This window comes from Bos mutus, chromosome 7, assembly GCF_027580195.1.
Source record: "Bos mutus isolate GX-2022 chromosome 7, NWIPB_WYAK_1.1, whole genome shotgun sequence".
Classification (NCBI taxonomy): domain Eukaryota; kingdom Metazoa; phylum Chordata; class Mammalia; order Artiodactyla; family Bovidae; genus Bos; species Bos mutus.
In genome coordinates this window covers 18154554-18168692 of record NC_091623.1, presented here as the reverse complement: position 1 = coordinate 18168692, position 14139 = coordinate 18154554, and the positions used below count along the sequence as shown (strand labels likewise).

At 42.7% G+C, this 14139-nt stretch overlaps 1 protein-coding gene across 3 annotated transcripts in view; it reads right to left on the bottom strand.

The window, feature by feature from the left end:
- RASA1 (RAS p21 protein activator 1) overlaps positions 1-13324 on the bottom strand; it is a 111530-nt gene extending 98206 nt beyond the window's left edge. For 2 of the 3 annotated variants that reach the window (XM_070373092.1, XM_070373093.1), the window contains exon 1: positions 12201-13324. In XM_070373092.1, the coding sequence (XP_070229193.1) occupies positions 12201-12730 (530 nt within the window). In that variant the 5' untranslated portion in view covers positions 12731-13324. The remainder of the gene's footprint in view (positions 1-12200) is intronic. The other variant, XM_070373091.1, reaches the window with a different exon arrangement.
- Positions 13325-14139: the final 815 nt, after the last annotated feature.

Genomic DNA, 14139 nt, shown 5'->3' with positions numbered 1-14139 from the left:
CACCCTGCTTATTTAACTTATATGCAGAGTACATCATGAGAAATGCTGGGCTGGAGGAAGCACAAGCTGGAATCAAGATTGCTGGGAGAAATATCAATAACCTCAGATAGGCAGATGATACCACCCTTATGGCAGAAAGCGAAGAAAAACTAAAGAGTCTCTTGAAAGTGAAAGAGAAGAGTGAAAAAGTTGGCTTAAAACTCAACATTCAGAAAACTAAGATCATGGCATCTGGTCCCATCACTTCATGGCAGATAGATGGGGAAATAATGGAAACAGTGGCTGACTTTATTTTTGGAGGGCTCCAAAATCACTGCAGATGGTGACTGCAGCCATGAAATTAAAAGACACTTACTCCTAGGAAAGAAAGTTACGACCAACCTAGACAGCATATTAAAAAGCAGAGATATTACTTTACCAACAAAGGTCCGTCTAGTCAAGGCTATGGTTTTTCCAGTGGACATGTATGGATGTGAGAGTTGGACTGTGAAGAAAGCTGAGTGCCAAAGAATTGATGCTTTTGAACTGTGGTGTTGGAGAAGACTCTTGAGAGTCCCTTGGACTGCAAGGAGATCCAACCAGTCCATCCTAAAAGATATCAGTCCTGAGTGTTCACTGGAAGGACTGATGCTGAAGCTGAAACTCCAGTACTTTGGCCATCTCATGCGAAGAGCTGACTCATTTGAAAAGACCCTGATGCTGGGAAAGATTGAGGGCAGGAGGAGAAGGGGACGACAGAGGATGAGATGGCTGGATGGCATCACTGACTCGATGGACCTGAGTCTGAGTGAACTCCGGGAGCTGGTGATGGACAGGGAGGCCTGGTGTGCTGCGGTTCATGGAGTCGCAAAGAGTCAGTCGGACATGACTGAGCAACCGAACTGAACACATGCAATGAAACTGTATAGATTTAAATGCATACCATAGACACACACTGTACACAGAACTGGTGAAATCTGAGTAAGATAAGTGAACTCCATCAATTCAAACTGATTCCTAGTTGTGATACCACCAGATGCTGCCATTGAGGAAAAATGGGTGAAGGAAACATCTCTGCATTATTTCTTTCAACTAAATATGAATCTACAATTACCTCAAAATAAGTTTACTTTGAAAAATCTGAGAGATAAGTCAATATTTAGGTAGATAGACATGGATGAAAGAAAAATATGGTTCTATTATACATGTATCTTAACTGTGAACAATTACTAACTACAAAGACTTTATAAAGAATTGGTCTTTCCCTTAGCTAGAGACAGACAAAATAGAAAGGAATATGACAAGTAACAATGTTACAGTGTTCACAGAGTGAATACAGAAAATCTATTGGAATAATGTTTCACTCACAGATATCATACAGCTACCACCCATGGTTAAACATGGATCTTTTTGCACTATAATAATCAGACATGCATTTAAATGTTTCCCATCTTTCAATACAACTATAGCCAAAAGAGGAAATATAAGTCACTAACTCACAAAGAAGCTAGTTTTTCCTTCGTACAGTGAAAAAAAGACAATAAAACAATGAAGGCCGTTTCTCAAGCAGTAAATGTGCATTTAATCTGCTGCAAAATTATCCAAAGCCATTTTTAAAGATGCAGGATTTTTAAAGACACAGGATTACCCAGTCTATCAGTCAGTTCACAATGCCATAACAAAATTCCATATACTAGGTGGCTTAAATAACACAGTTGTTTTACTTTTTCACAGTTCTGCAGACTAAATCCAAGATTAAGGCGTCAACAGTTCGGGCTCGGTGGGGAAAGAATCTGCCTGCAATGCAGGAGACAGAAGAGGCATGAATTTGGTTCCCAGGTCAGGAAGATCCCCTAGGGAAGGAAATGGCAACCCACTCCAGTATTCTTGTCCAGGAAACCCCTGGCAGGCTGCAGTCCATGGGTTTGCAAAGAGTCGGACACAAGTGAAAGACTACAAACAACACAACAGATAGAGTCGGTTTCTCGAGAGGCATCGCTCCCTGACTTACAGATGGCCACTTTCTCACTGTGAACTCAAACGGCCTTTTTTCTGCACATGTGCACTCCTTGTCTCCTCCTCTTCTAAGAACACCAGTCCTAGTGAATTATGGACCCACCTTATGATCTCATTTAACCTCAATTATCACCTTACATGTCCTAACTCTACAGTCACACTGGAGGTTCGGGCTTCAATCTATGAATTTTGGAGAGATATAATTCAGTCCATTATACCCAGTGATTAGTCAGTTCTGGAGTATATTAAGTTTTGTGTGGGTATACTTCTATCTGTGTATATTATATGTACTGGAATGGGTAAGACAAAGGAACAAGCGTAGCATCTGCATTGGAAATCCAATTCTATTAGTTTTCTCAACAATAAAAAAGTGGATAATATCTATTCCCTCTACATAATTATGAAAATTAAATGAGATAGCCTATGTAAAGTACCTAGAATATAGTAAATGATTACTCAGTAATGGGCCTCTGCCTTTCCACTTCCTTCCCCACACACAAAAAATTTTTAAACATTTTATTACTCAAATATAAACACATTTGAAACATCATGGGAAATGGATTCCCAACCACTACCTAGATGTGTGACCTCGAGTCACTCTACTGGAGTCTGTTTTTACACTGGGCAATGACAGTTTCCTCTATCACTAAAATGCTATTTATCTATGCGTATCACTGTCCTGATTACACAGTAGTTCTCTCTTATCCTCAGGGGATACATTCCAAGATTCACAGGCATGCCTGAAACCTTGAATTAGTATCGAATCCCATACACATTCTGTTTTTCCCATATACAGATATCCATGATAAAATTTATTTATACATTAGGCAGAGTAAGAGATTAACAATAATAATAAAATAGAAAATTATAACAATATACTGTAATAAAGTCATGTGAATGTAGTCTCTTTCACAATGTCTTATTGTACAACGTAACACCTTTTGCATTTCAACTAAACCCTATCACACACTGATGGTATATTTTGCAGTTTAAGGTGCAACAGCAAAACTATCATGGATTTCTTTTTCCTTCCCAATTTCAGACAGAAGATTCACTCCTACCACAGATCATAATCGCAGCATATGATTTCTTTTGCTCCCTATTAAGAAGAAAACTTTCAGCTTCTTCTGATATATCCCAATTGCCAAAATCACTACTCTTGCGCTTTGGGGGCATTATTAAGTAAAATAAGGCTTACTTGACACAAAACTGTGATACTGCAAGAGTTCTGATCTGAACTCCAAGAAACAACTACTATGTGAAGGCAGGATACACTGGATATGATTACAAAGGTATGATTCACGTCTGGGCAGGATGGAGTAAGATTTCATCACACTGCTCTGAAAAGTGTCAGTTCAGTTCAGTTGCTCAGTCACATCCGACTCTTTGTGACCCCACGGACTGCAGCACTCCAGGCTTCCCTGTCCATCACCAACTCCCGGAGTTTATTCAAACTCATGTCCATTGAGTCAGTGATGCCATCCAACCATCTCATCCTCTGTCATCCCCTCCTCTTCCCGCCTTCAGTATTTCCCAGCATCAGGGTCTTTTCCAATTAGTCAGTTCTTTGAATCACGTGGCCAAAGTATTGGAATTTCAGCTTCAACATCAGTACTTCCAATGAACACCCAGGACTGATCTCCTTTAGGATGGACTGGTTGGATCTCCTTGCAATCCAAAGGACTCTCAAGAGTCTTCTCCAACTCTACAGTTCAAAAGCATCAATTCTTCAGTGCTCAGCTTTCTTTACAGTCCAACTCTCACATCCATATATGACCACTGGAAAAACCGTAGCTTTCACTAGACATACCTTTGTTGGCAAAGTAATGTCTCCGCTTTTTAATATGCTGTCTAGGTTGGTCATAACTTTCCTTCCAAGGAGTAAGAGTCTTTTAATTTCATGGCTGCAGTCACCATCTGCAGTGATTTTGGAGCCCAAAAAAATAAAGTCTGACCCTGTTTCCCCATCTGTTTGCCATGAAGTCATGGGACTGGATGCCGTGATCTTAGTTTTCTGAATGTTGAGCTTTAAGCCAACTTTTCACTCTCCTCTTTCACTTTCATCAAGAGGCTCTTTAGTTCTTCTTTACTTTCTGCCATAAGGGTGGTATCATCTGCATATCTGAGGTTATTGATATTTCTCCCAGCAATCTTGATTCCAGCTTGTGCTTCTTCCAGCCCAGCATTTCTCGTGATGTACTCTGCATATAAGTTAAATAAACAAGGTGACAATATATAGCCTTGACATACTCCTTTTCCTATTTGGAACCAGTCTGTTGTTCCATGTCCAGTTCTAACTGTTGCTTCCTGACCTGCATACAGGTTTCTCAAGAGGCAGGTCAGGTGGTCTGGTATTCCCATCTCGTTCAGAATTTTCCACAGTTTATTGTGATCCACAGTCAAAGGCTTTGGCATAGTCAATAAAAAAGAAAAAATGTTTTTTCTGGTTGCTTTTTTGATGATCCAGCAGATGTTGGCAATTTGATCTCTGTTTCCTCTGCCTTTTCTAAAACCAGCTTGAACAATTGGAAGTTCATGGTTCACGTATTGCTGAAGCCTGGCTTGGAGAATTTTGAGCACTACTTCACTAGCATGTGAGATGAGTGTGACCTGTGTAGTAGTTTTAATATTCTTTGGCATTGCCTTTCTTTGGGATTGGAATGAAAACTGACCTTTTTCAGTCCTGTGGCCACTGCTGAGTTTTCCAAATTTGCTGGCATATTGAGTGCAGCACTTTCACAGCATTATCTTTCAGGATTTGGAATAGCTCAACTGGAATTCCATCACCTCCACTAGCTTTTGTTTGTAGTGATGCTTTCTAAGGCCCACTTGACTTCACATTCCAGGACGTCTGGCTGTAGATGAGTGATCACACCATTGTGGTTATCTGGGTCATGAAGATTTTTTTTGTACAGTTCTTCTGTGTATTCTTGCCACCTCTTTTCAAAATGTTCTGCTTCTGTTAGGTCCATACCATTTCTGTCCTTTAATTGTGCCCATCTTTGCATGAAATGTTCCCTTGGTATCTCTAATTTTCTTGACGAGATCTCTAGTCTTTCCCATTCTATCGTTTTCCTCTATTTCTTTGCATTGATCACTGAGGAAGGCTTTCTTATCTCTCCGTGCTGTTCTTTGGAACTCTGCATTCAAATGGGTATATCTTTCCTTTCCTCCTTTGCTTTTTGCTTCTCTTCTTTTCACAGCTATTTGTAAGGCCTCCTCAGACAGCTGTTTTGCTTTTTTTCATTTCTTTTTTTGGGGAATGGCCTTGCTCCCTGTCCCTGTACAATGAAAAGTGTACACTTCTTCCAACTATGACTTGCCTATATTTGGACATTTTCATTTAGTATTTTGGGACTATGATCAACCGAGAGTAACTGAGATGGTGGAAAATGAAGCCGTGGATAAGGAGAGACTAGTTTAACATCATAGGTTTTTGTTGTTTAGTCACTAAGACGTGTCTGACTCTTTGCAACTCCACGGACTGTAGCCCACCAGGCTCCTCTATCTGTTCATGGGATTTCTCAGGCAAGAATACTGGAGTGGGTTGTCATTTCCTTCTCCAGGGAATCTTCGTGACCCAGGGATCGAATCCATGTCAACTGCACTGGCAAGCAGATTCTTTACCACTGAGCCACCAGGCAAGTCCCATAATGTCATATACTGATGCTACAAAAGCTACTCAAATTTTCTATAAAACTTAAGAGAATTAGTATAAAACTTCAAAATCACTCTTTAATTCTTCCAAAACTATCCTCTTAATATGAAAAATACATTTGAACGATGTGTCAATAGGTTAATTTTATCCTCTTTCTATATCATTAATGCCTTATTGTCCAGCTAGACTATACATTCTTTTATATTTCCGTCCCCCATAATGTTCATTGTTTCACTCACAAAATCATGTAATCACTGAAATACCTATAAGGCTTATCCAAATCCCACTGATGTGGTTAGACATAGGGAAAAGTTATTTGTAAATGTTACCTGATAACTATTTTTTATTTAGCCCACAACAGAAATATACTCCAGGTGATTTCAAGATAACACACCTATACATATACATATATTTGCATATTCAAGCAATGAGCCATAAACAACATCCATATTCAGCATTTGTGGTTTAAAATTAAGATCATGGTGGTCAGATACAAAATATATTGTTGGGATAATTGGACCATTTGTTGAAAGACAATTTGCCATGTAGACCCTAAGAAAAAAAACTTCATAGTACTTGCCCTTTCTTGTATGCCTCCCCTAATTACTAGCACTCTAATATTATCTAATATTTACTTGTAGATGAATAACACATGCAGTAGGCAGTTACTCTTGACACCCCCAAGAAACCAACCAAGAGTAACTGAGATGGTGGAAAATCAAGCCGTGGATAAGAAGGGACGAATTTAACATCATATACTGTTGATGTTGCTGGTGCCCGTGTATAGCCCACTCCCACGCTACATGTAGACAGTCGCATGATTAGCACTGGCCACTGGAACACTAGCAAACATGAAGAACACAGAGCTTTGGCATGGTCCATCTTGTCCTTCAGGAACACTCCCTATGGAACCCATCTGCCATGCTGTGAAGAAGTTCAAGCTAACGGAATGAAGAGTACAGGCAGGGGGTGGGCTATTGGGACATGGACACACACACACATGTCCAGCTGAAGTACCAGATCTACAAGTTAAAAAGCTACCTTGGACATTACAGCCAACAGGTGACACATGGAGCAGTCCCCATCAAGTCTTGCCCAAATTTTAGAATTAAGAGCAAATAAACGTTTTAGCAACCAAGTTCTGGAGCAAAGCAATACACAACTACACCACCAGTAAATCAATAAGGGCAGTTCCTATTAGGTAGTAGGCAACCAAAAAATGTCAGCAGTAATAGTGGTTACTGTCAATAACAAAAGTTCTATCAACCTGCCCCCACTAAGGTATTCTTTGGAGTATCTGAGCTGCTCTTAAAGGCAATCTTTCATTTCTGTAACAGCTAGTAAACAGGGAACGAAGCAACTGAAAGACCTCTTCATTTTCCCCTTCTTCCTAAATTACCCCTGTTGGATTTTTGTGTTGTTTTGTCTCTGTCAATAATGCTTGCCTGGTTTCCTGAAAGTGACTAATCTATGACCCAGACTAATTCAAGCCTTTAGCAGTGCTCTCAGAGAAGGCACCCCACTCCAGTACTCTTGCCTGGAAAATCCCATGGACAGAGGAGCCTGGTAGGCACAGTCCATGGGGTCGCGAAGAGTCAGACACGACTGAGGGACTTCACCTTCACTTTTCACTTTCATGCACTGGAGAAGGAAATGGCAACCCACTCCAGTGTTCTTGCCTGGAGAATCCCAGGGACGGGGGAGCCTGGTGGGCTGCTGTCTACGGGGTCGCACAGAGTCGGACACGACTGAAGTGACTTAGCAGCAGCAGCAGCAGCAGCAGCGCTCTGTATTCTCAGTTACTGTAGGCACCCCCTTCAACCTACTCCACACCACAGGTAAATAATTATGAGTTCTTGGAAGAAAAGCTATGACCAACCTAGACAGCATATTAAAAAGCAGAGACATTACTTTGCCAACAAAGGTCCTCTAGTCAAAGCTATGGTTTTTTCAGTGGTCATGTATGGATGTGAGAGTTGGACTATAAAGAAAGCTGAGCTGAAAAATTGATGCTTTTGAACTGTGGTGTTGGAGAAGACTCTTGAGAGTCTCTTGGACTGCAAGGAGATCCAACCAGTCCATCCTAAAGGAGATCAGTCCTGAATATTCAATGGAAGGACTGATGCTGAAGCTGAAACTCCAACACTCTGGCCACCTGATTCGAAGACCTGACTCTAAAAAGACCCTGATGCTGGGAAAGATTGAAGGTAGGAGAAGGGGACGACAGAGGATGAGTTGGTTGGATAGCATCACCGACTCGATGGACGTGAGTTTGAGCAAGCTCCGGGAGCTGGTGATAGACAGGGAAGTCTCGCATACTGCAGTCCATGAGGTCAGTTGCAAAGAGGCGGACATGACTGAGCAATTGAACTGAGGACAGACACTTTACTAAAGATCAAAAAATTATACTCATTAATTTGTAATTCTTTTTTACCTGACAGAATTATTAGGCAAAGGTCAAAGGAATCAATTACTGAAAACATACCTGCTATTTTTCCTCTAAAAACTTACTGATCATAATTATGTAAGTCTTATTATTTTAACTCCCATGACCATGTGCTCATACTTTACTCATGATATTTTTCTTCAGCTACTGAAGTTACTTAATTTTCTGAAAGTGAAAGTTGCTCAATAGTGTCCAACTCTTTGCGACCCCATGGCATATACAGTCCAGGGAATTCTCCAGGCCAGAACACTGGAGTGGGTAGCCTTTCCTTTCTCCAGTGGATCTTCGCAACCCAGGAATCCAACCAGGGTCTCCTGCACTGCAGGCAAATTCTTTACCAACTGAGCTATGAGGGAAGCCCATTTAACTTTCTACTAGATCAAAAACTCTCTTGGAAGAGAGACTCATGAAGAAAAGGAATATCTTACTCATTGCTGTATCTCTTAAATTAAGCCCCTACTACACTGCTCTCCTACTTATACAAATATCTGGTCATGTTCAGGTTCTATGGTCACTATGTCCATACCTAATCTCTGCAATTCTCACTCCCGCTTTTATTAAGAAATGACTCACCCAGAGTTATAATGCAGTGACAAAATTAATGCACACTACATGTCTTAGTACTAACATTTAACAATTATTTGACTTAAGAATGATTTATATTTTTGTAGAAACAGTACGATTTCTAAGGAAATGAAAAGTATTATTTACATTCCTTATTTCTTTTTTCTTCAACCTTCAGGCTTGAGAAAACTTCCATCTTAGATCTTAGGTCCAGGGTAAGATCTAGTTAGCCAAACGCCACACAAATAATATCAAGGGTGAAGCAGGCCTGGTGGAGACCACAGTTAACTGTAGAGCTCAGAACTTCAGTGGGGCAATCACTACTCAGCTATAGAAAACTATTCTCCAGCACTAGCAGCAACCAGGTAAAGCCAAGTCTCAAGTGATGCTAGAAATCAAGACTTCTTAAACATGAAGTTTTGCTATTTTTAAAAGTGGCAACTAATCCACTCAATGCTCCAAATACACTAACAACAAGCATTATGTATCTCTCAACTGGATTCAGCCCAAGAAGCTCCTGCTACTGCAGGCTCATAGTTTAAAATCTCTATACATAATAGAAGGTGGACTAAAGGAACCACACTACTTTACTGTCACCCCTCACCTCTGAGGAAGAAAGGAAGAAAAGAGGACCACGAAAAAAAAGCTCCATTATAGTAAACGAAGTATCAGTGAACTTTTCTCTCTTGGGGGAAAAAAAAAAAATTATTAGCTGTTTTAGATACAGGACATTTTCTACATAACAAATGTATGCAGAGAATATTTTTCTTTTAAAATTTTTTTCCTAAATTTTGCAAAAAAAAAGAGTATTCAAATAAATGTAATAGGTACAATTATACAAACTTAAACTTCTGGCCTTAACCAAATGAATGCAAATGCTCAGTAATAAACATGAGACTAATGATTCACCATGTACACAGAGAAACAAGATACAAATAATAGTGTTGTTATATTTGCACTGGTGTATCTACATATTGTCACTTGATTCTTTTGTGACCAACAGCACTGAACAACCTGGACACATGGTTGAAACTCTGATTCAGGAACCCTAGTCTATCTAACAAACCACTGTGAACTCGAACCTCCTTAATATAAATAATAACTAAATATTATTTAGTTATTTAGTTATTTTAGTCACAATAACTAAAGTGACCAGTCACTGGTAATCATATATTAATTTAGCCAAAAAAATTTCTTCAATACTTTCATGAAAGATTTTACATTATTTAACAAAGTCTCTAAGGCTTTTCCCTTTATTTAAAATTAGGAATTTATAGAAAACATTTGAATTCCATCTCTAAACGTGCTTCACCTGCTGAAAGCCTTTAAATTAAAATTTTGATATAATTAATCATGGTAGACAGGCCCTTGGAATTCAAAACATTCTCTCAAACAGCTATTAGCATGGGAGTTCCTATAGAATTGGTAAGCAATTTAATGATAAAATTATATATTATTTGAGCTAATTTATTGAGCACTTACTACGTATCAGATACTGTGCTGAATACATTCAGGGATTTCTCATTAACCTTAAAAAGTATCATATGAGGGAGATACCATTATTACCCCATTTTACAGATGGGGAAACTGACCTTTGCAAGATTACACAGCTAGTAAGTAGCAGAGTCAGGATTCCAACCCAAATCTTGTCTAACTTCAGAATTTGCACACTTAACCCCTACACTGTATTGACTCCAGTAAGTCTGGATTGATATCTAAGATAAAAAAAGAGAAAAAAAAAAAAGAGAGGGAAATTTGTGCTTCTCGGTGGCAACTTTTAAAAACTATACTGAAACAGACGATACTTTTTAGAACATGAACAATTCTCATATACACAGTTACACAAATAATATTTTTACTCCCAAACCCAAATGTTGAAGATCTTACAGTGGACTTCTGACAAGTATAATTTTTCTTAGGTTCTCACTTATATTTATTAAAAATTTAATTGGAACACTGTTTTCTGTTCATTTCTGCGGTGAACCTAAAACTGCTCTACCAAATAAATTCTATTTTTAAAAAACCTTAGAACTGCAACACACTAAATATGCCTAGTTCAATTTAGTTAAGAACTGGCATAAGACTATATTCTTTCATTATGAAAAGATGAACTTTATCATAACCACAGGGCCCTTAATACTTAAGTAGTTTTGAAAAAAAGGCTTAAAGATGTGTAAACAGTGCTGTAAATTTTGAATTTTTAATACTTTCAGAACACCTTCAGAGAAGTCTGCAATATGTAGATAAGAAATGATAAGCTGAAATTAAATTAGACAAAAAATTGAACTCATGATGAACAATATCAAAGGAATAAAACTCCCCTGTTCCATGGCTGACGTAAGATTAACTTTACTTTTCCATCAAAAGATGTATGTAGCCTTAAGTCAAAAATGTCTTAATTTGTTAAGTCCTTTCTAAATCTTCTAAAGAAGCTTATCCAAAAAAAGAAAAGAAAAAAACACACACAGACACGAAAAACACCTTCAACTGTCTTAGAGTGATTGTCAACACAGGAATCAAATCTTTCTTCCTCTGATACTTCACCAAAGTTGTCAAAATTCTAAAGGACAATTAAGACAGATATGAGGGATCTATAAAACAAGTTTTGCCTACTGCCCATCAACATGTTCCTCTCAGGATCCAAACCTAAGTTCACTTACGAAGAGAACAAGGGGGAAGGTACTATATATATAAAAGTCATTTGTCCTGTATATTCTGCAGAAGATTGTCAAAATTAATTTTCAAATAGAATACTGTATTTGCCACCAACAAAAGATGTTGAAGGGAAGCACAATATTAATTTTAGTTCGTTTCAATACTGTACTTACAAAGTTTCAACTTACGGAAGAATTATAGTAGCATATTAGTAAATGGGAATTCTACTGCACATGTTAAATATTGTTGGAGTACAGGCCCTTAACCACACCAGTAATTAACAGAACTTTCCTTTCTCGCTGACCCACGTTCTCAAAAGCAATCCAAAGACTTCTCTGCATCGCAGTGCTTTCAACAGCCAGAAGCCAGGAATTGCAGTGTAACAAAAACAAAGCAATCCGACAAAGGCATGTTTCAAACAATACTAGCACGATACTCACTCAAATATTCAAAGCTTCTCACTAATCGTCTAGCTTCAACAGGGAATGCAACCAGGTTAATACAGACTACGACTGCCTCGGTAGCTGCAAGCTCAGCTGAATCCCAGGACGCCACCTCAATCTGCAAGGGACAGAACCATATCCGGTTGTCCCTGGATACACATTTTCCCATGCTTCCCATCTTGAAAACTTTACATCTTCCCAGAGGAGCAATAAATACACCAAGACGCCAGGGAGTGTGCCTGTAGGGAAGATGAGTGATCAAATTAAATCCGTACGCACGGAACCTTGAGCTTCAAAACTTTTTCTGAACGAGTCACAGCGGAAAGCACTACGAGTCACAGCTGAAAGCACTACCAGTCACAGCTGAAAAGAACTAGACCTGTTTTTCCTATTTCTCTCCGAGGAGTCAGCTTCCCCCAAAACGCCGGTCTTGACTTACTGGTTAGTCGGAGGAGCGGTCAGCGGGATGGCCACCTCTTCCTCCTCGTATTCTGGTCCATCCAGAGAGTCACCTTCGTCCACTGTTCCCAGGCCAGCGCCCAAAGTGGGCAACTGAGGAGGAGGCGGCGGCAGAGGAGGGAATCCGCCGCCGGCCCCGAAGGTCTCAGTAGGCAACGAAGTGGTCCCCTTGGCGAAAGCCATCTCCCCGCCGGCTCCGGCGGCGGCGGCGGCGACACCAGCCACGCCGGCGGCAGCGCCTCCGGCTGACAGTCCGACTCCCCCCGGGGTCCCCGCCACAGACCCAGGTCCCAGGAAGCCTGACCCCAGAGCGGCTCCGCCACCTAGAGTCGCGGCCACGCCGGCCTCCGCCAGCCCAGGAAAGGGGGCGGCGGCGGCCACGGGCAGGGCCGCGGGGATCTTCACCCGACACACCGCCGGGTAGGCACCCGAGGCCGCGGCCGCGCCGCCTCCCGCTGCCCCGGCGGTGACCGGGCCGCCCTCCTCACCGCCGGCCTCGGCCGCCATCATGTTGAAGCCCGCTCTACGCGGCCCTACCCTGCCCGCCCGGGAGCCCCCAGGGGCCACCAGGCCCGGGCTCCGAGCCGCCCCACCCAGGCGCGTCCCCTCTTCAGCTCCCCGGGCGGAGGAAACAACAACAAAAGGAGAAAGCCCGCCGCCGCCGCGCCCCCTCTCCGGGCCACAGCCCAGGATCGGGAGCTCCCCGGGTTACGGGAAGAGAAGTGGGCAAAAAACCCCAACGCCTGCACAAACGCCGCCCAAACCTTCACCTTCCACACCCACACTCGCGCGCACTCACACACACACACACACATGCACAGAAGCGAAAAACTTCCTGGCTGCACTAAAGAGGAAGGGAAGCGAGGTGGGGGGGGGAAAGCGGCTTGAGGCGGCTGCTGCTCCCTCAGCCGCCGCCGCCGCCACCGCTTCTTCACCACCCCAGTTCCGGCCACCCCCACCGCAACCACCGCCGGTGCCGCTGCAGGGGCTGGGGCCACTGCGGCCGCCTCATCCTCCACCCGGCTGAGGCGGGAGGGGTGGGGAGAAAAAGAGGAAGGGGGGCGGGGTAGCGGGGAAATCAACCTAAAGGCTCCCAACCTGGAGCGCTAAAGTGACATCGACGAGAGAAAGGAAGGCGGGGCACGGGAGGAGGGGCGGAGGGAAGGAAGGGAGGGGAAGGAGGGGCGAGAGGGCAGCTTCTGCGCAGGCGCACTCCCAGCGCGGAGGCGGCGGGTTGGGGTGGGGGGTGGCGCGCTGGGCCTGGAGGAGGGAAAGGAAGAATCTGGAGGGAAGGAAGCGGCGGGGATACGCGGTGTGGGACACGAGCTCACCGTCCCGAGCCGGTGGGGAAGCGCGTGGCGGCACAGCCGCCTCGCCGGTCGGTGTGGCCGGTGGCGCGCGCCTGGCTGACTGGGCTTTGTCTGAGAGGCGGGTTAGGCGGCGGAGGGGAAGAGTGGGTCCCCAGCACGCGGCCGCTCAGCGCGGTACAAACCTATGAGCGACGAGGAGGGGTTATTGAAGAGGGAAGAGAGAGGGAAAGAGAAAGGAAGATGCGGCAAAGCCAGTTCCTCGCTTCCTGACCTGTAGAGCGGACGCTGTGGCCGGCGGCGCAGAAACCCGACGGCCGAGGCCTGCGGGGGTTGGCGGTTGGAGGGATACCTGCCTGGAGGTCCGAGAGAGTCCTGTTAGTGTTTCCGTTCTCTTTTCATTATATAAATGACTATATGACTATTTCAAGCTAAAAAAAATAATAAAAAATTTTAAAATAGATTCTAAGACTCATGCGAAGAGTTGACTCATTGGAAAAGACCCTGATGCTGGGAGGTATTGGGGGCAGGAGGAGAAGGGGACGACAGAGGATGAGATGGCTGGATGGCATCACCGGCTCGGTGGACATGAGTTTCGGTGAACTCCAGGAG